Here is a 23,420-nt window from a genome sequence, read left to right on the forward strand (position 1 = left end):
GGGTTAACACCTCAGTCAAATGGATGCTTACATTGTGAAACATACCAAGTGGATGTATTTATTTTGTGTAAATTGTATCTCAGTGAGGTCTATCTGAAAAATATATAGCTCTGATAATACTTTTTTATCTTAATTTTGGTTAAATCATTTTGTATTTCTTTTATCCCTGTGTTGATAAACAAGTTGAGAGATGAGATCAGTCTTATTCTCAAGGTTTGGGCCATTTTCCATTTTGCTTCTACAATAAAGAAAAAAATGATTTAAAATTTTCCTAGTACTAATATTAATAAAACTTGGAAACATGGGTAACATTGAAGGATATCCATTCACTTCGGCACCATTTGGCCAATGCATGCGTAGTCGCTTTAGGCATGTCTGACTTTGTGCAGCATGATGGGCTGTAGCCTTCCAGGTTCCTCTTCCATGGGATTCTCCAGGCAGGAATACTAGAGTGGGCCGTCATGCCCTTCTTCAGGGGATCTTCCCAACCGAGGGATCAAACCTGTGTCTCTTATGTCTCCTGCATTGGCAGGCTGGCTCTTTACCACTAGTGTCACCTGGGAAGCACATTTGGCTAAGGGGTCTCAATCAATCCTATTAGGAACAATATCTCCTTTATTTTATTGACAGGAAATCCATAGATATTATCACTTAACTTCATAATATTTAAAAAAATATAAAATCAACTATAAAATAAAGAGGAAAAAGTTATCTGTATAAAACAACATGTAGTTCAATGTGTAAATGCTTGGGTAAAACTAGCAGGCAAAATGAAACAGAAGCCTGAGCCTACTCGGAGTCAATGTCAACGTGACAGATAGGGTGTAGATATTGTGGTGTCAATACCACCAGCAGAGGTGTTTTCAGTTATGAGATTTTTCTGGAATAAACAAATCTTGATAAGGTTAAAAAACACATATATTCTTTCCTCGATTTATATAGTAGATACATCCGAGGGAAAAAAAATGATGCAAAAACTTTTGCTTGTGTGCAAAATAGACTTAAATTAGGCTGCAAATATAACGTGAGGGTTTTTATCGAAATGAATGTCCAGTGGCCCTTACAGAGCTGCCTGGGCTGGGGCGAGGGACTGACCCACCCATAACGCTCTAACCTCACTGTGTACTGACGCCAGTAGTCCCCCTCCTCACTGACTCCACCAAAAAACACCCTGGACGTCTCATAAAACTCCAGTAAAGAACTGTTCCAAATCTTATGAGAGCCACAGACCATAACGCACACACACACACACACACACACACACACACACACACACACACACACACAAAACTAGTAAGGAACTGTCATCTGAACACGGGGTGCCAGAAAACCTTGCAGATAATTCTGCTGAGTTACAGGGAAGAAATGGGGACTGGAAGCAAGACATTTTGAATCTGAAGGGAAACGAAAAGACCTTTTATCCTCTTTGAATGCATGTTACCTGACTGAATGGAAAACCTTAATTTTTACCTTCACATTCGTCATAGACATCGCAGTGGATAAAGGGGGCTTGTTTTATTTTGCGATCCCCTCCCCCCGCCCCGCCTCTTGCTGCCTAGCCAGCCGTAAGTCTCCTGGCCTCACTGCCTCATCCGGTTCACCCTCTGCCTCCTAGTACCCTGGCAGTCATCTGGACCTTTGGGACAGACTTATCCCCAGCGTGGATCACCTGGATACGCAGTGCTCTCGCACAGCTTTGCCAGGCCTTTCTCAGGAGGTCCATCTTCTGAGCTTCGCTAAAGATCCTAGCTGTGCTGATTTCCCACAAAATTGAATGCTTTCCACGTGGAGGGATTTTACAGGTCACAAAGTGGTCTCTTATCAATGACTTCCTTTATCTTGAAGTTCAGCTAACAGATGAAGCCAATCTTTTCTCGCAGTGAAGGACCTAGGCTGTAGCAAAAGGCCTCTTTCACCGAGGACCCTTTAAGGGCCTGGGCCGGGACGTCTGTGGGGCGAGGGCCAGGGAAAGGGGCGGGTGGGGGAGTGTCTTCTTTCTCCCCCAACACTCCGGCTGCGACCGAGCCGGGGTGGGTGGGGGCTGGCTCCTTCCTTTAGCCAGCAGCTGCTGCACATTCAGCTTACTAGCCCGGGCCAGGAGACCGGGCGGCAGCGACTCCAGCTCCCGAAAAGTGAATCCGCTCTGGGGGCTACCGCAATGCCCCGAGCCTTCGGGGTGCTCCTGGTCCTGCTGCTCAGCGGAGGCCTCGGGGGCGGCCAGGCGCAGCGCCCGGAGCGGCAGCAGCAGCAGCAGCATCGGTGGCAGCCACCCGCGCATCAGCAAAGAGGTACAGTCGAGGCACGGGCTCCAGGTCACACGCTCTGCTGGGGCCCGCGGACCTTCTCTGGTCCCTTCGTCCTACGCTTGCTGGAGAGGGACCGCTTTCTTGCTTTGCCTTTGGGGAGCGCGCTTTGGGGCGAGAGGGTCTAAGTCTGATGCAAGTTCACTTTTAGCTCCCTGAGTTCACCCACCGTCTGCCTACCTCCCCCCAAAGAAAACGGAGCGTTTTCATCTTCCATGCGTTTCTGTGTCTACTTGCTATCACTGAACATCCTGCAAATTAGTTTCCTAAGTTTTTCTAAGAGGCAAACTTTCAACCAATTAAAAAACTTTAAAAAGTTTCCCCAACTCCGTTTCCATCCCCGCAGAGAAAGATTTCCCAAGCTGTGGCTCGTCTTGGAGCTTTATGGAGGGCAGCTGATACATCTTTATTTTTAGAGACTTTGTTTCTAACTCTTTGAACAGGGCGTGTAAAGGCGTTTTTTGTTGTTCAGTCGGTAAGTCGTTAAGTATGTGGATTTTCTTTCTTGGCAGTGGTGCCCCCAGACTCATCTTTTATTTACCGACATCCTATTTTGGGTATGCTATTTTATTATAGTGAAATGCCTCCCCTTGCTTAAACACAGATGAAACCTCTATGTCATTTGTGTTTTAATTAAGACCACAGTGCCCAGATAACACTCTTCGCCTGACTTTGGGAAACAGTTATACTTAACGTAACACAAATAACTCTCCTCAGAGCGCCTTAATGTTTGTATATGATTTCTGAAACTCTGGGGAGACTGCAGGGTTAGTTTATGGTCATGAATTTTAAAAGAAGTGCACGTGCAGCATTTAACACAATAATTTATAATACAACATTTGAGCAGACTTTTCTGTAAGTTGGAAAACATGTATCAAAGTAAAAAAAAAGTTTGAGAAATATTTAAGGTTTGGTTTCAAACATCAAAATGTTTACCCTAAGAGTACAAAATCTGGAGATTAGTAGCTTTTGAAAGTTTTGATGAGACCGAATCTGCCAGAATTTTAAAGAATACTTATCCCTCTTTTAGTTAACTGGAATAAGCTATGTCAACAGTTCTGATAGTTTTTCTGCTTGCAATCTAGCATTTCTAGCATTGCTACTTTATTTTAAAGGGAGAAAAAAAATGTACTCTAAGCTCCTAGCTATAATAATAACCCCCTGATTAAAATTCCTAGAATAAAAATGACCTTACATTCACTATATAACATTTTTTTCCCTTCTATTTTGGCTTTTGCTTTTCTGAGAAGTCAAATGGGGTCAATGTGGCTTAATTAATAGAATTTATGAGAATGATTTTGAGAGTATCTTTGGCAGCTGATTTAAAAAATACTACCTTTAAATATTAACTTTACTCAGTTATGTGATGTTTTAACAAAACATAATACTTTAATACTCTTAGGCAGCTGGGAGTAAAGATACCAAGATCATCAACTCTCTGTTTACTTGAAGCTCAAAGCATGCAGAGTAGGGATCAAGTGGGTTCCTGACAGTTTTCCATGGCATGCCCCCCCTTTTTTTTCTTATTCTCCCTCCTGTCTCCTCCCTCTCCCCAGTTTTATTTGAGGTAAAATTAACTCTGATTTCTATGGTCCAGGCACAAGATGAAATGAATTCAGAATGGAGAAATTATACTGCCATTTGTTGAGACATCATTTGAACATTATGCACAATAAGGAATTCTAACTATACCATAGCGTTCACTATACACTGCTATATTTTGCATTCTAGCATCAGTTATTGTGTATTTTATAGATTATTTGCAATATATTTAGAGACTGGCTCATGGATAAATGGTTAAAGCTTGTTAATATTAAAGTTTACATAAAATATATATTCATAATGCCTTAAATTTGTATAGTGCTTTATATTTTTAAAATACCTTATATATGTGAGATTATTTTACCTCCAGTCATTATTTATTGTTAGACACATTTAAAACTTAAGGCTTGGAGTAGCTGTGACTTAAGTTCATGCAACTGATAATAACTTAATTCTTAACAACTAAGAGCACTTCTAGTATTGTTTTATGTTCAAGGTCCCATTTTATAGTACAAAAGTTTTTTTTTTTTCCATTTAATTTTTTGAGGCCATGTTTCCTTTTCAATACAGTTCTGTTAAAGCAAGGTCTCAGTGAAGATTATTGGATATGAGTTTGATTGAAGAGGTGTTCTCTTGGCTATCATCAATTTTCTCTTTTCAATTATACTAGCACTGACCTTCCTGGCCAAGAATTAATTTAGAATGTACTAGTTTACTAAGAATGTTGACATGAGGAAACATTTTTAGACATTGTAACTAAGTTAGAAACTTAATCAGATTTTTTTTGTTGTTGTTTTTCTTTGAAATCTTGTATAGTTTCTAGAACACAGTGAATTGTGGTATCAATAGTATTGACTCAGCAGGAAAGATATTCTAAGGAAATTCCTTAACTAAATTTAAGATTGACAGAATAGGAAAATGATACAAAGTGGGTCTGTATTTCAGCAAGGCAGTAGATAAGATCTTATCCTGATATTTGTGTAAATAATGTGTGGAAATGGAAATGTAATAGTAGGTAAATTGCAACTGAGTGAAAATAATTTCCAAAGACTACTGCATAGTAGATCAAGATCGATCCAGGAAGAAGTCTTTAGGGCTGTGACAGAGGTTTCCTTATGCTCATTTGTCTTGGTAATGGCTTGATGGAAAATATAACATCCAAGTTTATGACAACTGCCGGTGTTCCAAAACTGATTCAGATGGCTAAGCTGATGACTATCAGATTCAGGAATCTATAAAGGTCTCTATAGGCTGATCCATGAACACAACCTACATGAACTTGGTTTTGTTATTTGTATCCAGATGTTAAGTAGTTTCATGTTGCCCTCTTTAAACATTTGTTGTGTACTTCATATGAACAGGAATGAGTACAAAGACAGGATGAGAAAGGCAGTCTGAACTGCAGCCCGTTCAATATGAACATACAGTGCGATATGGTGACAGAATAGTTAACTCATAAAAAACTTAGAAGCAGGTTGGCTGGTTGGTTTAGTACACATTTGAGTGCAGCATTGACAAATGGATGCAAATCGAGAGGAGGAAGAGCAGAAAGGTTAGAAGTCTGAAAAGATTTTTAAAGGAGGATTATTCCAAGTAAAGACTGTTAATTTGGAGAAAGAAAGACTTAGGAAATCATGAGATATCCTTGAATTTTTGGAAGGGTTGTTATTTGGAAGAGAGACTAAATTATTCTTTCTAAAGCCTGAATTTAAATGCATAGAAGAGTGTGACAAAGAGGAAGGTTTAAGTTAAATAAAATGAGAGGAAACCTCTCCTCCCTCCTCTCCCTTCCCTGTTCTGAGCTGTTCAGAAATAATTGGGTTGTGCTGGAACACCCAGCTTCTGGAAATGTCCATGCAGTGATCAAATGTGCAACATGTCAGAGATGATTTAGGAAGGAATGCCTCTGCAGAAAGGAAGTTAAGATTCAAGTCTCCAGTCCTTAACCAAGTCCAAGATTCTAGTATTACATTCTATTGTTTTGAGAATGCATACTTGTATTTGAACTTCTGAATTCTTAAAAAATGTCAAGAAAATATTCAGTGAATATAAATGTGTTTTTAGATGTCTTCTGAGATTTAAAATAAAAACATCTTTGAGATGATTGTCACTCATGTTTGGCAAGAATACTTAAAAATTTAATATGTAATTTCCACATCACCATAAATTGCACAGTTCTAAAACATCCTGTGCTATAAAATGTGAGAACACGTTATAAATTACCTGAGAACTTTTCAGGGGATTTATTGTGGCTGTAAAGCTGTAATTGATTTTTTTTTATGGTATTTCCTTTTGTTACATTTGTAACTTGTTGGCTTGTTCACTACATATTGGCCTACTAGTTTGGTAAAAATGATTTATAACATATAAAGTGTATGAGTAAGAATATGAACATATTCACCATTGACTGTTATATTATGGATGTGTTAGAGTTTATTTAAATAACATACTTTATATATTCTTAAAATCTCACTTATTGGTGTATGCAAATTGCTGATATATCTTATTCCTAAATTTTTTTTTAAGATTTCCTGCAAAGTAATGAACTGAATCTGTATCAAGAGTTTCTTGGGATTATGAAAACCTTGCACATGCTTTGCCAATTCTGTCTCTTTTTAAATTTTTTATATTTAACATTTTGTTGTGTAAACAAATAGGATCTTATTCTAGGTACACTGTAATATGCACATGAGAAAGATATAGGACCTTTCTTGCAAAAGTTTGAATAAGTTTTGGTTATAATTCTGGTTAATACTTATTAATACACATCATACTCTTTTTATGATATATTGGCTGGGTCTCTTATTTTTTTATTTTAATTTTTTATGTGGAGTATTATTGCTTTACAGTGTTGTGTCAATTTTTACTGTATAGTGAAGTGAATCAGCTATATGTATACATACATCCCCCCTCCCTTGAACATCCCTCTCACGCCCCACATCCCACCCCTCTAGGTCATCTCAGAACACCGAGCTAAGCTCCCTGTGCTATATAGCAGCTTCCTACTAGCTATCTATTTTACACATGGTAGTGTGGCAATGGCACCCCACTCCAGTACTCTCACCTGGAAAATCCCATGGATGGAGGAGCCTGGTAGGCTGCAGTCCATGGGGTCGCGAAGAGTTGGACACGACTGGGTGACTTCACTCTCACTTTTCACTTTCCTGAATTGGAGAAGGAAATGGCAACCCACTCCAGTGTTCTTGCCTGGAGAATCCCAGGGACGGGGGAGCCTCATGGGCTGACGTCTATGGGGTCACACAGAGTTGGACACGACTGAAGTGACTTAGCAGCAGCAGCAGCAGTGTATATATCTCAGTCATACTCTCCTTGTTCATCTCACCTTCTTTCCCTTCCCACCTGTGTCCACATATTTGTTCTCTTTGTGTCTCTATTCCTGGCTTGCAAACAGGCTCATCTATACCATCTTTCTATATTCCATGCATACGAGTTAATATACAATGTTTGTTTTTCTCTTTTTGACTTATTTAACTCAGTTTGACAGACTCTAGGTCCATCCACATCACTAGAGATGACCCAGTTTCTTTCCTTTTCATGGCTAAATAATATTTCATTGTATATATGTTTCACATCTTCTTTATCTGTTCATCTGTTGATGGACATTTATGTTGCTTTTATGTCCTGGCTTTTGTAAATAGTGCTGCAGTGAACATTGGGGTACGTGTGTCTTTTTGAATTGTGGTTTTCTCAGAGTATATACCCAGTAGTGGGGATTGCTGGCTCATATGGTAGTTTTATTTTTAGTGATTTAAGGAACCTCCATACTGTTCTTAATAGTATTTGTATCAAATAGATGGGGAAACAGCAGAAACAGTGTCAGACTTTATTTTTTTGGGCTCTGAAATCACTGCAGATGGTGACTGCAGCCATGAAATTAAAAGATGCTTACTCCTTGGAAGGAAAGTTATGACCAACCTAGATAGCATATTGAAAAGCAGAGACATTACTTTGCCAACAAAGGTCTGTCTAGTCAAGGCTATGGTTTTTCCAGTGGTCATGTATGGATGTGAGAGTTGGACTGTGAAGAAAGCTGAGTGCTAAAGAATTGATGCTTTTGAACTGTGGTGTTGGAGAAGACTCTTGAGAGTCCCTTGGACTGCAAGGGATCCAACCAGTCCATTCTAAAGGAGATCAGCCCTGGGTGTTCTTTGGAAGGACTGATGCTGAAGCTGAAATTCCAATACTTTGGCCACCTCACGGGAAGAGTTGACTCATTGGAAAAAACCCTGATGCTGAGAGGGATTGGGGGCAGGAAGAGAAGGGGACGACAGAGGATGAGATGGCTGGATGGCATCACAGACTCAATGGACATGAGTTTGAGTAAACTCCAGGAGCTGGTGATGGACAGGGAGACCTGGTGTGCTGCAGTTCATGGGGTCGAAAAGAGTCAGATGCTACTGAGCAACTGAACTGACTGACATTCCCACTAACAGTGCAGGAGGGTTTCCCTTTTTCCACATCCTTTTCAGCATCTATAGTTTGTAGATGTTTTGATCATGACCAATCTGGCTGATATGAGGTGATATCTCATTGTAGTTTTGATATGCTTTTCTCTAACAATTAGTGATGTTGAACATTTTTTCATGGATTTGTTGGCCATCTATATGTCTCCTTTGGAGAAATGTCTATTTAGGTCTTCCACTCATTTTTGGATTGGGTTTTTTTCTTTTTATATTTAGCTGCTTGTATATTTGGAGATTAATCCTTTGTCAGATGCTTGGTTTGCAAATATTTTCTCCCATTCTGAGGGTTGTCTTTTTGTCTTATTTATGGTTTCCCTTTGCTGTGCAAAATCTTTTAAGTTTAATTAGGTTGCATTTGTTAATTTTGTCCAATTGTTTCTTAATTCACTTCAGTTACTGTAGCTCCTAAAAGATGAGATTTCACCTCACTGTAATGACTACACTTTTCACCTTCTTTAGATGTAATTATTTAACAACTCAAATAGATACCCCAAGAGTTCTACCCAGATATGATTGCTGTAAGAAAAACATGGATTTTTTTCCCCCATGGGTGGGTTTTAGTTAAATAAAAAGAATTTCTGAAGTAGTAGAATTTGGACTTTTTATTCCTTTCAGTTATACTGTAATAGCTGCTACTCAAAAAAGTTTCCTTAAGTAGATCATTGCCACTCTTTTTTCTATTCATATATTTAATAAATACTGATTATTCATGGAAATGACTAATGTGCTAGACTTTTCAGTGTGGACCGCTGAGAATGAATCATTGTTCTTTCTTCTAGTCCACATAGATTTAGCAGTGACCGATAAAAAGAAATTCATTTAAGCTTTATACGGGCTCTGACATCTCCTTTCATAATCTACTTCAGAATTTTGGAACTACAATGGTGGGCCACAATGGAAGAGGAGGAATCAAGGCCTCGTGGGTCCAGAACAGGGAATACTAATTTCTGTTTAGCCTGTGCATAACAAGATTAGTGGGGTGGTTATCTGTCCTTATAGAGTCCAAAGGATTTATCAAATGCACACCTGAGTCCAGCCAGCATTAGCTGTCCAGTAGGATTTTATCCTGTGGGTAGAACATGTCTGGAAGAGTTTCCAAGAGAGTACTTAAATAAAATAGGTGACTCCAGGTCATCTGTCCAATATGCTTTACGTCCTTATTTAGCACGTGGAGACCCTGTGGAAAAGATGAGGAAGAAAACATTGACAGTGGCCAAATTGTCTAGTTTCTAATCTGGAAGACTGGAGTTTAGGAGTCTTAGTCACAACTTTGAAATGGGTAGCTAAGCAGGAACTAAGGCAGAAGCCTACCGAGGTGAATGGGAAAAGAAGGTGGGGCTGAGAGAAGGACAGCGTTAGATAGGCACATGATTCTCCAAGACTCATGCCAGGCTCAGTGTATACCAGGCAGCCAGAAAGAAGATGGATTCTGGGCTGAACCCATGGGTAAAACTGAATTCCAAGGCCAGAATTTCTGCAAGAAATTGGTGGGTTGGGCCTATGTGTATTGGAATGTGGTTAAAGAATGATTGTATTCAGTGAGCAAAAGAGAGCTCCCCCCGCCCAACAACAACAACAAACTCAATATATCCCTGCTCTTATGGAGTTTATATTCTAGTTGAGACAAATATGATGAAAATATAATGAATAAGTAATATCATGAATACCTATATTGTGTAGAATGTAGCCAGTGATGGATTTCTGGACAAATACAACAAAAAGGAGTCAGGAGTTCTAAGAATGAAGGATGGTTTCTATTTTTAAATAGTGATAAAGGGATAAAGGTTGACCTCACTGAGAAGGTCACCCTTGAGTGAATACTTGCTGGGGTTTTGGGAATGATTAATACAGATATCAGCTGGAAGAGTACTCTGAGCACAGGGAACAGGCTTACAAAGGTCTAAAGCACAATTTGAAGGGCTAGAGAAGTAATGCGGGCTTGATCACTGTAAAGATTTTGCTTTTTAGTCTAACTCAGGTGGATGATACTGAAGAGTTTTGAGCAGAATAAAATGAATGAATTGAATAAATTAATATTTTTCATCTCAAGCAAGCTCTAATCCATTGGGGTAGACACAGGATAAACATAGGATTATTTTAAATTCATCTCCTGCCCCTAACCTTTCATTTGTAGGGCATGTTTAAGAGAATCCATTCCAGAGTATTACACTTCAACAATCTTAACATCAGGAGGCTCAGAGGCATCTTTGTAAAACTTTTTTTTTTTTTTTGCTTTTGGCATCTCACTTCCATTCTACTATTAAAGAATATGAATAGCTCAAAACTGCCCAAGTTCAAGGAACTTCTACATATCCTTTTATTTTGTCCCAGTGTTCCTAGAAATATGCCTTTGGTTTCTTGGAGCATTTTTAGCTAATGTACTTGTTACAAAAATTCTCTATAATCCCACATGGATATGTATGTACCTTAGAGTTCTCTTTTTTTTTTTATCATTCATTTCAGTATCAGAGCTAAAGTTTAGGTACTATTATTAAAAATGACACAGTGATGTATTGATCTGATGACTTCTTTTATGAAAGGAACTTTGAAATGTTATCAACCTTTTTACAGTTAGAAGCACTCGATGCTCTGCTTCGATTTTTATAACTTCTTTAAGGATCTCTGTAAGTCTTGCAGTAATCTTTGGAATAAAGTAACTCAATTTTGGGCTGACCTAATTTTATCATTTAAAACAAACCATCTCTGTCTTCCTTCTTCCCTCCTCCCTCCCTTCCCTTTCTCCCTACCTCTGCTTCTTTCCTTCCCTCTTCCCCTTCCTCCCTCCCTTTCTTTTTCCTTTAATATCCTGATTCTGAATACAATATGGTTTTCAAAGAGATGATTCTAAAAAATTTAACTTCTTAGAAAGTATGAAAGGATAAACTTCACCTACATATTTCATTTTATTAAAAGTCACGGATAATTATCATATAAAGATAGTTTTGAGACATAATCTAAAATTACATTGAGAGTTAAAGCTAGGGTATTGCCTGCCAAAGATGTTAATATGAATAAAAATATAGTATTTTTCCAGTCATCTTGAATGTGGATTTTAATATGGGAGCTTTATCCTGTTTGGCACATGACATTTAGAAGAAGATTGTAGAGGCTAGTCTATTAGCGGTTTATTACTCATAATGCTGGCTTTCTGTAGCAGGCCTAATCTAGTACAAATTGCAAGTTAATCTGTGTAAATTCTGAATGATGAACACCTGAGCAGCTATTTCATGTCTGGCTCTTGGTAGAGGCACCTTGTAGGAAGTTAACGACATCTCTCCTCTTACGGTCTTCTCAATTGACTACTGGGCTGTGCGATTTCCCAAGGCTCTTTGTTCAACTAGGTCTGCGTGCCAGATGCTTTAGATTGGTTTAATAGTATCTAGTGCATTGTGAGTGTTAATGCATTCATTTACACAGCAAAAGTTTCCAACAGGTTAATATAATTATCCTCATTTTAGAGAAGGAGAAATTTGTCAAGGACAAACACATGTTCCACTGTTAGTTCTAGAAATTAGAATATGTTCCTTTTCCTGGTTTTGTGGACCCTAAGTTGTCATCTCTTTTGGAGCTTTAGATCCTTTCTGATCCTTTATAAAATACCTTAAAAATCATATTATTTCTGAATTATGTTAGTAGTCTAGTTTTAAATTGAAGATTCACTAGGTCTTATGGAAGAACAAGAAAAATAAAACATATAGTCTTCAAAACTCATTTTCATTTAAACACACACACTACTTAAAAGTATGCAGAAATACACATGCATAATACTCAAAGCTATGCATAAATTTCAAAGTAGCCATCAAATTTTAGTCTTTAAATTTTTAGGCTTTGGATTATTGGGTGCTAGACTATAACCCACTCCGGTATTCTTGCCTGGAGAATCTCAGGGACAGAGGACAGACAGCATGGGCTGCCGTCTATGGGGTCGCACAGAGTCGGACACGACTGAAACGACTTAGCAGCAGCAGCGGCAGCAGCAGACTATAATAAAGAATTAATTGATTATTTCTGTAAGTCACCTTACAGAAATTACTTCAGTAGGCTAGAAGCAATTGTCTTTATAACAGATTCTTTAAAAAATAGTTACTGTATATGTCTGTGAATGAAAAGAGCAAGAATCAAATGATATACATAAGAATAAGAGCAGAGTTAATCTCAAAATTCCTTCTGAAAAGTGCAGAACCTGGCATCTTCATAAAAAGATTTAAGGAGTTCTGTTTGAAGTCAAACCTCTCAGTTAAGACAGAAAATTGTGCAAACATCCTAGAGTTTGAGAGGATTTGTATGTGTATCTATGTACCCTTTACAGTTAAATGCTCTCACAGTACTTAATATATTTAATATATTATTTGATTGTTTAATCATTAGGTTTTCAGTTTTATAAGCAAAAATATAGAATAAAGGAATCTAAAAATTTCCAGGATTCTGAATTTCCAAAAAAACCTAGTTGCCTTGATAAATGCTTATAGACCACAGAATAAGCTGTAAATGGGATCGTTTATAGTTTTCAGTCTGGTAGCTATACTGTTAAAACTCTAAAGTGTAATTCTTTTTAAGTTGCTTGTAACATATAAGGTCCTATTCTAAAGAGGAAATAAGGTTAGTCGAATTTGCCACATCAAATATATTTTTTCAAAAGCCTGTAGTAGCTGCCCCAATTGTCTAGCTTATTGCCTGCTATGCCTTTTTCAATTACCTAATGAGGCTCAAAGTGTGAAGGAGAACACAAAGTAGTGCAATTGTCATTTCAGGTAGCTACTTCATCTCATTGGTTTATTGTGAGGAGTATATAAAACAATGAATATAAAGCATGGTGCATCTATTAGGGACTCAATAAATGTGAATTTTCAAAGTGCCTCAAGAAAAATGAATTAAGCCTAAAAGTTGTCTTGGTGTCTCTAGCTTGAAGCAGCCTTTTTTTTTCCTCCAGCCCTGTGGTGTACCAAATTCAGCTGAGGCTGTTGATGAAAGTATTTGCTCATATACTTGAAAACACAAATGTATGAATTCAATTTTAATTGGAATTTATGTTGTAGTATTTCACTATTGTGAACTTCATAGCTTGTTATAAAAAAGACTCTTATTAACATACACTTTTTTTTTAAGGTATAGTTGATTTACAATGTTGGGTTAATTTCTGCTGTACAGCAAAGTGGTTCAGTTATATACACATGTATACATTCTTTTTATATTCTTTTCCATTATGGTTTATCACAGGCCATTGAATATAGCTCCCTGTGTTACACACTAGGACCTTGTTGTTTATCCATTCTGTATATACTAGTTTGCATCTGCTAATCCCAAACTGCCACTCCATCCCTCTCGAACACTTCTTAGCAACCACAAGTCTGTTCTTTACAACATATATTTCTTTATGTCTTCAATTTCCATATATATTCCTCTGCTTTGGAGATAACTTGGATTAGCAGAAAAAGTATAGACTTGGGAGATGGAAGGAATTGGATTCATAGCCATGTTGCCATTTTTCTTACTGAGACCAAAAACCTGAGTCAACAGAGTTTAAATTTTCCATTCGTAAAATAGAATTACGCTAGATAATATTTGTGAAAATTGTTTTTATTGTTAAGTCACTAATTCATGTCCAACTGTTTGTGATCCCATGGACTGCAGCATACCAGTCCTCCATGTCCCTTACCACCTCCTGGAATTCACCCAACTTTATGTCCATTGAGTTGGTGATGCCATCCTCATCCTCATTTGTGAAAATACTTGGCAGTTAATCAGTAAATGTTAGCCAGTTTCTTCTTTCTTTTATTACCTGATCACAAAGCTCAAAATAATATTTTCAGTGCATATAACACCCCTTTTGCTTTGTGAAAGTCACTTAGTCGTGTCCAACTCTTTGCAACCCTATGGACTGTAGCCTGCCAGGCTCCTCTGTCCGTGGAATTCTCCAGGCGAGAATACTGGAGTGGGTAGCCGTTCCCTTCTCTAGGGGATCTTCCCAACCCGAGGGTCCAACCCAGTTTTCCCACACTGCAGATGGATTCTTTACCATCTGGATTTTTCACCATCTGAGCCACCAGGGAAGCCCCAAGAAACACACCTTCGCTGACCAGTGACTTGTGCTGGGGCCCCAGTGGTGAAAGGACCGAATCATAGCCACTAGACCACCAGGACATTTTGCTATAGAAGAGCAAAATATTCTACAAGGAGACCCTAAGAGATTATAGATGACAAACTATTTATGTCACTGCAGAGCAGTTGAAGAATTCTATCAAGGTCACCCAAGTCAATAATAGAGATAGGAAGGAACACAAAGTCCTATAATTAGCTAATGATTATGCTAGTAGCCCAATATGAGAACTTATTTAAGCAGGCAACAGAATGGAAATTTTAGTAGTACTTCGTGGCTCTTTATATTTCAATTATGATATAATAAATTTTTAAAAGGAATTTCTCCATACCATTCCCTCTGGGTCATCCCAGTGTACCAGCCCCAAGCTTCCTGTATCCTGCATCGAACCTGGACTGGCGATTTGTTTCTATGATATTATACATGTAGGGAGGTGGGAGGGGGGTTCAGGATGGGGAACACGTGTACACCCGTGGTGGATGCATGTTGATATATGGCAAAACCAATACAATATTGTAAAGTAAAAAAAAATAATAATAAAAAAATTAAAAAAAAATAAAAGGAATTTCTCCTTTTTTGACTTGAATTTATTAGGGATTGATAAACTACTTTTTAAAGAGCTCAATGTATGGCACGTGACAAGTGCTTCATAAAGATTAGTTATTATTTTCAACCTATGAAGCATCTGTCTTCACTAACATCTTCTTGGGTAGAGGTGACAATTCAGCACGTTTGACACACAATGGAAATTAATTTTAGGATGGTCTTCAATGAAAAGTCTAATTGGATTGTTAAAAAGCTCTCAATATAGACTCTCTTTATTTGGACTGTCTCTATTCACTAAAGTGAAAAAACAGTCTGAATAGGGAGAAGGTTTAGTTTGTCTGCCTGTGCAGTAAGTCTACTGGTAAATTTCTGAAACAAACAAACAAAAACTACCTCAGGAAATCATGTAACACAAACAGATCTCTAGGAAAACCTGCTTTTTTTTTAACTTGGGGACATCAGATTTTGAAGAAAGAAAAAAAATCAGACAAAACACTTCCTAGGACTCGGCAGTAAAGAACCCGCCTGCAACGCAAGAGACCCGGGTTGGATCCCTGGGTCAGGAAGATCCCTTGGAGAAAGAAATGGTAACCCGTTCTGGTATTTTTGCCTGGGAAATCCCACGTACAGAGGAGCTGGCAGTCTATGATTCAGGGGACCATAGAGTCAGACACAACTTATCAACTAAACAACAGACTTGCTATAGTCTCCTTCCCTATTTAAAAAGTTTCAATCACGTTTAACATGTAATGTACAACTAGTTAATTTTTCACTGTGGTAAATTGGAAAAAAATCACTGGATTTGTAATTGGGACTCCAGGATACAAGTTTTGCCTCTAGTCCTTGCTAAAACTGAGACCTTAAACAATACTTTAGATTCATTTAACTATTCTGAAATTCAATTGCCATCTAATAAAGAAGATTGAGAACATAACGTTCAACTCTATCTCATGGGGTTGTTGTAAGGGTTAAATAAAATATGCCATACAAATAGTATTGTTAATAATACTACTCTGTATTATGATAAATGATAGGTTTGGTCAAAGGCATCATTGCAATATAAAGTTTTTCTTCACCCCTTTCCTTGATTTTTTTCCCTTGTGACTCTTAATACTCTTAGTTCTTCTGTATTGAAAACCTTGGCACATCCTCCTTTTATTTTTATTTACTTATTTATTTTTTGCCACATACCTCCAAGTAACACAGAAAAAGTAAATTGGTATGGAAAGGAAATATTTAAAATGCACATCCTATCTTCATTGGTTTTGCAAATAGTTACTGATACACTCTGTATGTAGAAATGATATGTTGAAAAATTCTTCAAAATACTTTTTATTTTCTTTATGATCTTTCTCAAGTTTTTACAAAATATTTTCCAATCAACTTTCAAGGGCAGATTTTATCCACAGGCTTCCTAGTATGTGCTACCTAAGATGTTCTGAGAAAGCAAACCTATCCTAAGTTTCCATATTCATCCAGGAGTCCATAGATTAAGGTCAAAGTTGGCTCATGTATATAATGAGTCTAACCTGTTTATGATTTTCATTTATGTAATAAGTTGAATGATGAATCCAATCGTGTACAAACTTCAAGAGCTATTGTTATTTCAAAAAGCTAGAAGGGCACATAATTAACTAGTTACTCTTTCAAGATCTTCAGCTGTGTAATGGTTAGAAATTAATATGGTAAGTTTCATAATAATAGGACTTTTAAAATTTACTGCTCTATTTCTTGTCTTTAGACTGGCATATGGTAGGCACACAATAAAAATTGTAAAATGAAGCTACTCTTTTTGGGCAGACTAAAAGAACTGCCTTTAAAAATTGCTGTACATGTACTATATTTCCTAATCTTTTTATCGTTCAGTTAAGTTCAGTTGCTCAGTCGTGTCCGACTCTTTGCAACCCCATGAATCGCAGCACGACAGGCCTCCCTGTCCATCACCAACTCCCGGAATTCACTCAAACTCACGTCCATCGAGTCAGTGATGCCATCCAGCCATCTCATCCTCTGTCGTCCCCTTCTCCTCCTGCCCACAATCCCTCCCAGCATCAGAGTCTTTTCCAATGAATCAACTCTTCGCATGAGGTGGCCAAAGTACTGGAGTTTCAGCTTTAGCATCATTCCTTCCAAAGAAATCCCAGGACTGATCTCCTTCAGGATGGACTGGTTGGATCTCCTTGCAGTCCAAGGGACTCTCAAGAGTCTTCTCCAACACCACAATTCAAAAGCATCAATTCTTCGACGCTCAGCCTTCTTCACAGTCCAACTCTCACATCCATACATGACCACTGGAAAAACCATAGCCTTGACTAGACAGACCTTTGTTGGCAAAGTAATGTCTCTGCTTTTCAATATGCTATCTAGGTTGGTCATAACTTTCCTTCCAAGGAGTAAGCATCTTTTAATTTCATGGCTGCAATCACCATCTGCAGTGATTTTTGAGCCCCCAAAAATAAAGTCTGACACTGTTTCCACTGTTTCCCCATCTATTTCCCATGAAGTGGTGGGACCAGATGCCATGGTCTTCGTTTTCTGAATGTCGAGTTTTAAGCCAACTTTTTCACTCTCTTCTTTCACCTTCATCAAGAGGCTTTTTAGTTCCTCTTCACTTTCTGCCATAAGGGTGGTGTCATCTGCATATCTGAGGTTATTGATAATTCTCCCAGCAATCTTGATTCCAGCTTGTGTTTCTTCCAGCCCAGCATTTCTCATGATGTACTCTGCATATAAGTTAAAAAAGCAGGATGACAGAATGAGTATTTTTATAAGATATACCTTTCAAAAAATACTGAAACACAATATGTGCAATTATGAGGTGTTGTTATTGATGCCACTAATGTGATAAATAAAATAATTTAGAATGCTTTTTATGCTTTTGAGGCATACTTTATTTCTTAGGATATTCCAGTAAGAGCTGAGCAGTTTTTAAGCTTTGGATGAGGAGTGCATATTTCTTTGTTTACTCAGGACTTTTCTGTGTGTGGGGTCTTTTTTGGATGAGGATTATAATGCATAAGATTAAAATGTTTACCAGCTATCATTTAAAATATATATTAGACACTAATATTTCAGGTTCTCCACCAGTTTTGTCCCTAACCCGTCAACATTTTCTAAGCTCATCATTTGGAAAGGATTTTCCTTTTTACGTTTTCTAAATTAATCTGTTTTCACCCATTTTTTTCCAAAAAGGTAATCCTCACCCTCTATGCCTTTACTGAGCTCTTTGAGCCATCAAGAAATCTTTCCTTTTCTTCAGCATGCCCTACTTTTGAACATGCTTCTTTCTCTTGTATTTTTAAGATGGAATTAAAAGCTCATTTCCTCCAGGTCCTCAGGTGTGAATACACCTCTATCACTTCTGTAACTTTAGCCCCACTTATCATTATGTATAGTGTAAAAATATTCATCCTATTATATATATAAATTTTTCTTAGGTTTCTTGATTGATTTCTGTGTTTATGAGCTGAGAAGGTGGGAGGGAGGAGTAGGAACTTCTGTTGCAATTAGCTGTGTTTTCTTCCTTTTAATACCAGATGAAGCCCTAGTCTACAAGAATTCATTAGGCCATGGCAATATTTTCAATTGAAAATTTACTTAAAGGAAATAGAAAACTGACATGCTACTCCAATCTTTATTCTCTTGGTGTGTATTATTCATAGATGAAGAAACAGTGAAGTGATTGAAATGACAATATAAATCAGATAATAAAAATACTCTGCACTCAACTATTTTTTTCCCAAAACTATAGAATTATTAGCATACTGGCAAATTTCTTTCAAGTTAAATATTGCACTGTAACTGGGAATGAATATTAAACACTTTTAAAATTTCTGTTCAGCAATTAGTATAAATTTAACAGAGCAGATCCTAAAAATTAAATTTAAGTAAGCACATAACATGGGTATCATGATTTCTATAGAAAGGTATGGGTGAGCGGTGGACTGCCACAGGGGCATGGGCTCTGGGTGCAGCAGACCTGGGTATGGCACAAACCCTCTTGGAGGAGGTTGCCATTAACCCCACCATAGAGTTGCCAGAACTTACACAGGACTGGAAAACAAACTCTTGGTGGGCACAAACAGAACCTTGTGTGTACCAGGACCCAGGAGAAAGGAGCAATGATCCCACGAGGGACTGACCCAGACTTGCCCATGAGTGTTCAGGAGTTTCTGGTGGAGGCATGGGTCGGGGGTGGCCTGCTGCAGGTTGCGGGCACTGAGTACAGCAGTGCATGCTTGGGGCCTTTTGAAAGAGGTTGCCATTATCTTCATTACCTCCACCATAGTTTGATTTTGCCAAGAGAACACACTGGTCATAGCAAACACCCTCTTCCAACAACACAAGAGAAGACTCTACACATGGACTTCACCAGATGGTCAACACCAAAATCAGATTGGTTATATTCTTTGCACCCAAATATGGAGAAGCTCTATACAGTCAGCAAAAACAAGACTGGGGGCTGACTGTGGCTCAGACCATGACCTCCTTATTGCCAAATTCAGACTTAAGTTGAAGAAAATAGGGAAAAGCACTAGACCATTCATGTATGATCTAAATCAAACCCCTTATAACTATACAGTGGAAGTGAGAAATAGATTTAAGGGACTAGATCTGACAGGTAGAGTGCCTGATGAACTATGGACTGAGGTTCGTGACATTGTACAGGAGACAGGGATCAAGACCATCCCCATGGAAAAGAAATGCAAAAAAGCAAAATGGCTGTCTATGGAGGCCTTACAAATAGCTGTGAAAAGAAGAGAAGTGAAAAGCAAAAGAGAAAAGGAAAGATATAAGCATCTGAATGCAGAGTTCCAAAGAATAGCAAGGAGATACGAGAAAGCCTACCTCAGCAATCAATGCAAAGAAATAGAGGAAAACAACAGAAGGGGAAAGACTAGAGATCTCTTCCAGAAAATTAGACATACCAAGGGAACATTTCATGGAAAGATGGGCTCGATAAAGGACAGAAATGGTATGGACCTAACAGAGGCAGAAGATTTTAAGAAGAGGTGACAAGAATACACAGAAGAACTGTATGAAAAAGAGCTCAACAACCAAGATAATCACAATGGTGTGATCACTCACCTAGAGCCAGACATCCTGGAATGTGAAGTCAAGTGGGCCTTAGAAAGCATTACTACGAACAAAGCTAGTGGAGGTGATGGAATTCCAGTGGGGCTATTTCAAATCCCGAAAGATGATACTGTGAAAGTGCTACACTCAATATGCCAGCAAATTTGGAAAACTCAGCAGTGGCCACAGGACTGGAAAAGGTCAGTTTTCATTCCAATCCCAAAGAAAGGCAATGCCAAAGAATGTTCAAACTACTGCACAATTGCACTCATCTCACACGCTAGTAAAGTAATGCCCAAAATTCTCCAAGCCAGGCTTCAGCAGTACATGAACCGGGAACTTCCAGATATTCAAGCCGGTTTTAGAAAAGGCAGAGGAACCAGAGATCAAATTGCCAACATCCACTGGATCATGGAAAAAGCAAGAGAGTTCCAGAAAAACATCTATTTCTGCTTTATTGACTATGTTAACGCCTTTGACTATGTGGATCACAATAAACTGTGGAAAATTCTGAGAAAGTTGGGAATACCAGACAACCTGACCTGCCTCTTGAGACACCTGTATGCAGGTCAGGAAGCAACAGTTAGAACTGGACATGGAAAAACAAACTGGCTCCAAATAGGAAAAGGAGTATGTCAAGGCTGTATATTGTCACCCTGCTTATTTAACTTATATGCAGAGTATATCATGAGAAATGCTGGACTGGAAGAAGCACAAGCTGGAATCAAGATTGCTGGGAGAAATATCAATAACCTCAGATATGCAGATGACACCACTCTTATGGCAGAGCCAACTTTTTCACTCTCCACTTTCACTTTCATCAAGAGGCTCTTTAGTTCCTCTTCACTTTCTGCCGTAAGGGTGGTGTCATCTGCATATCTGAGGTTGTTGACATTTCTCCCGGCAATCTTGATTCCAGCTTGTGCTTCTTCCAGTCCAGCATTTCTCATGATGTACTCTGCATATAAGTTAAATAAGCAGGGTGACAATATACAGCCTTGACATACTCCTTTTCCTATTTGGAACCAGTCTGTTGTTCCATATCTAACTGTTGCTTCCTGATCTGCATACAGATTTCTCGAGAGGCAGGTCAGGTGGTCTGGTATTCCCATGTCTTTCAGAATTTTCCACAGTTTATTGTGATCCACACAGTCAAAGGCAACATTCAGAAAACAAAGATCATGGCATCGGCCCCATCATTTCATGGGAAATAGATGGGGAAACAGTGGAAACAGTGTCAGACTTTATTTTTTGGGGCTCCAAAATCACTGCAGATGGTGACTGCAGCCATGAAATTAAAAGACGCTTACTCCTTGGAAGGAAAGTTATGACCAACCTAGATAGCATATTCAAAAGCAGAGACATTACTTTGCCAACAGAGGTCCGTCTAGTCAAGGCTATGGTTTTTCCTGTGGTCATGTATGGATGTGAGAGTTGGACTGTGAAGAAGGCTGAGCGCTGAAGAATTGATGCTTTTGAACTGTTGGTGTTGGAGAAGACTCTTGAGAGTCCCTTGGACTGCAAGGAGATCCAACCAGTCCATCCTGAAGGAGATCAGCCCTGGGATTTCTTTGGAAGGAATGATGCTAAAGCTGGAAGTCCAGTACTTTGGCCACCTGATGCGAAGAGTTGACTCATTGGAAAAGACTCTGATGCTGGGAGGGATTGGGGGCAGGAGGAGAAGGGGACGACAGAGGATGAGACGGCTGGATGGCATCACTGACTCAATGGACATGAGTCTGAGTGAACTCCGGGAGTTGGTGATGGACAGGGAGGCCTGGCGTGCTGCGGTTCATGGGGTCGCAAAGAGCCGGACACGACCGAGTGACTGAACTGAACTGAAAGAAAAACTAAGGAGCCTCTTGATGAAAGTGGAAGAGGGGAGTGAAAAAGGTGGCTTAGAACTCAACATTCAGTAAACTGAGATCATGGCATCTGGTCCAATCACTTCCTGGCAAATAGATGGGGAAACAGAGGAAACTCTGACAGACTATTTTTTTGGGCTCCAAAATCACTGTGGATGGTGACTGCAGCCAGGAAATTCAAAGATACCTGCTCCTTGGAAAAAAAGTTTTGACCAACCTAGACAGCATATTAAAAAGCAGAGACATTACTCTGCCAACAAAGGTCAGTCTAGTCAAGACTATGGTTTTTCCAGTAATCATGTATGGATGTTAAAGTTGGAATGTAAAGAAATCTGAGTGCCAAAGAATTGATGGTTGTGAACTATGGTGTTGGAGAAGACTCTTGAGAGTGCTGTAGACTGCAAGGAGATCCAACCAGTGCATCCTAAAGGAAATCAATCTGAATATTCATTGGTAGGTCTGATGCTGAAACTATGACTCCAATACTTTGGCCACCTAATGCAAAGAAGTAACTCATTTGAAAAGACTCTGATGTTGGGTAAGACTGAAGGCATGAGGAAAGGGGATGGCAGAGGATGATGATACGGTTGGATGGCATCACCGACTCAATGGACATGAGTTTGGGTAAACTTCGGGAATTGGCGATGGACAGGGAGGCCTGGCGCGCTGCAGTACATGGGGTCGCAAAGTATCAGACACAACTGAGGAACTGAACTGAACTGACTAGTAGAGAAAATCAAATTCTTTCTGATGGACTTAATTACAGCGTCCTGTTCCACCGTGCTGCTCTCATATGCTTTACATTTGTGTAGCATCTGGTATCTAGGATGTTTTATTTTTTCACCACCATGTCTGTGCCTCCACACAAAACTTTTGAGTCTTGTTTGTAGCAGTGTATTCCTAGATTTGGAGTAACATGGGTGTCAGTACTTAAAATGAATGATTTAACTTGATAAAAGTAAGAATGAATAGAAATAGAATCCCAGACTTTCTAAATCCCAGTCATGTATTTCAGTTTTATATAAATCTTCTCTTTGATATGGAAAGTAGCAATTTTTAAATGGAGAAAGCTAATATAAAAACTGAAGCTTTGTAACAGTTTAGGGACGGTAGGGTTAAACACTGACTATAGATAATCTATAAAAAGTTTTTTTTGATTCAGTCAAAAAAATGATGGTTTCTCATTTTTTCCAGAGAGAAAAATTCATCATTTTTTCTGTGTGTTTAAGATAATTTTTACTTCTTCTGTCACTTAATTGTATTATTTAATTGATTTTTTAACATTCTATTCATAAGTATCAGATACAGCTTAGAATACATATGTCAAATTGTTTCATATTAATATACATGCCTTTTTATCTTTCCAGTAGACTTGTGTATAGTTTCATATTATTAAGGAATTATAAACTGAATTTATTATAATTAACTGAGTAAAATATTGATTTTAAAATCTAATGTTATTTTGAATATCCCCTTTGAGAGACATTGGAGACTTATAGTGAAGTCA

The 23,420-nt window shown here is 38.4% G+C and overlaps 1 protein-coding gene across 3 annotated transcripts in view; it reads left to right on the plus strand.

The window, feature by feature from the left end:
• The first annotated feature begins 1,625 nt into the window (after positions 1–1,625).
• The window catches only part of LAMA2 (laminin subunit alpha 2), a 707,472-nt gene continuing 685,677 nt past the window's right edge, over positions 1,626–23,420 (plus strand). For all 3 annotated transcript variants that reach the window (XM_086317880.1, XM_086317878.1, XM_086317879.1), the window contains exon 1: positions 1,626–2,288. In XM_086317880.1, the coding sequence (XP_086174006.1) occupies positions 2,159–2,288 (130 nt within the window). In that variant the 5' untranslated portion in view covers positions 1,626–2,158. The remainder of the gene's footprint in view (positions 2,289–23,420) is intronic.

Source organism: Bos grunniens, chromosome 9, assembly GCF_055505025.1.
Source record: "Bos grunniens cultivar Pamir isolate PY7600 chromosome 9, Bosgru_T2T1.0, whole genome shotgun sequence".
In the NCBI taxonomy this organism is placed as follows: Eukaryota; Metazoa; Chordata; class Mammalia; order Artiodactyla; family Bovidae; genus Bos; species Bos grunniens.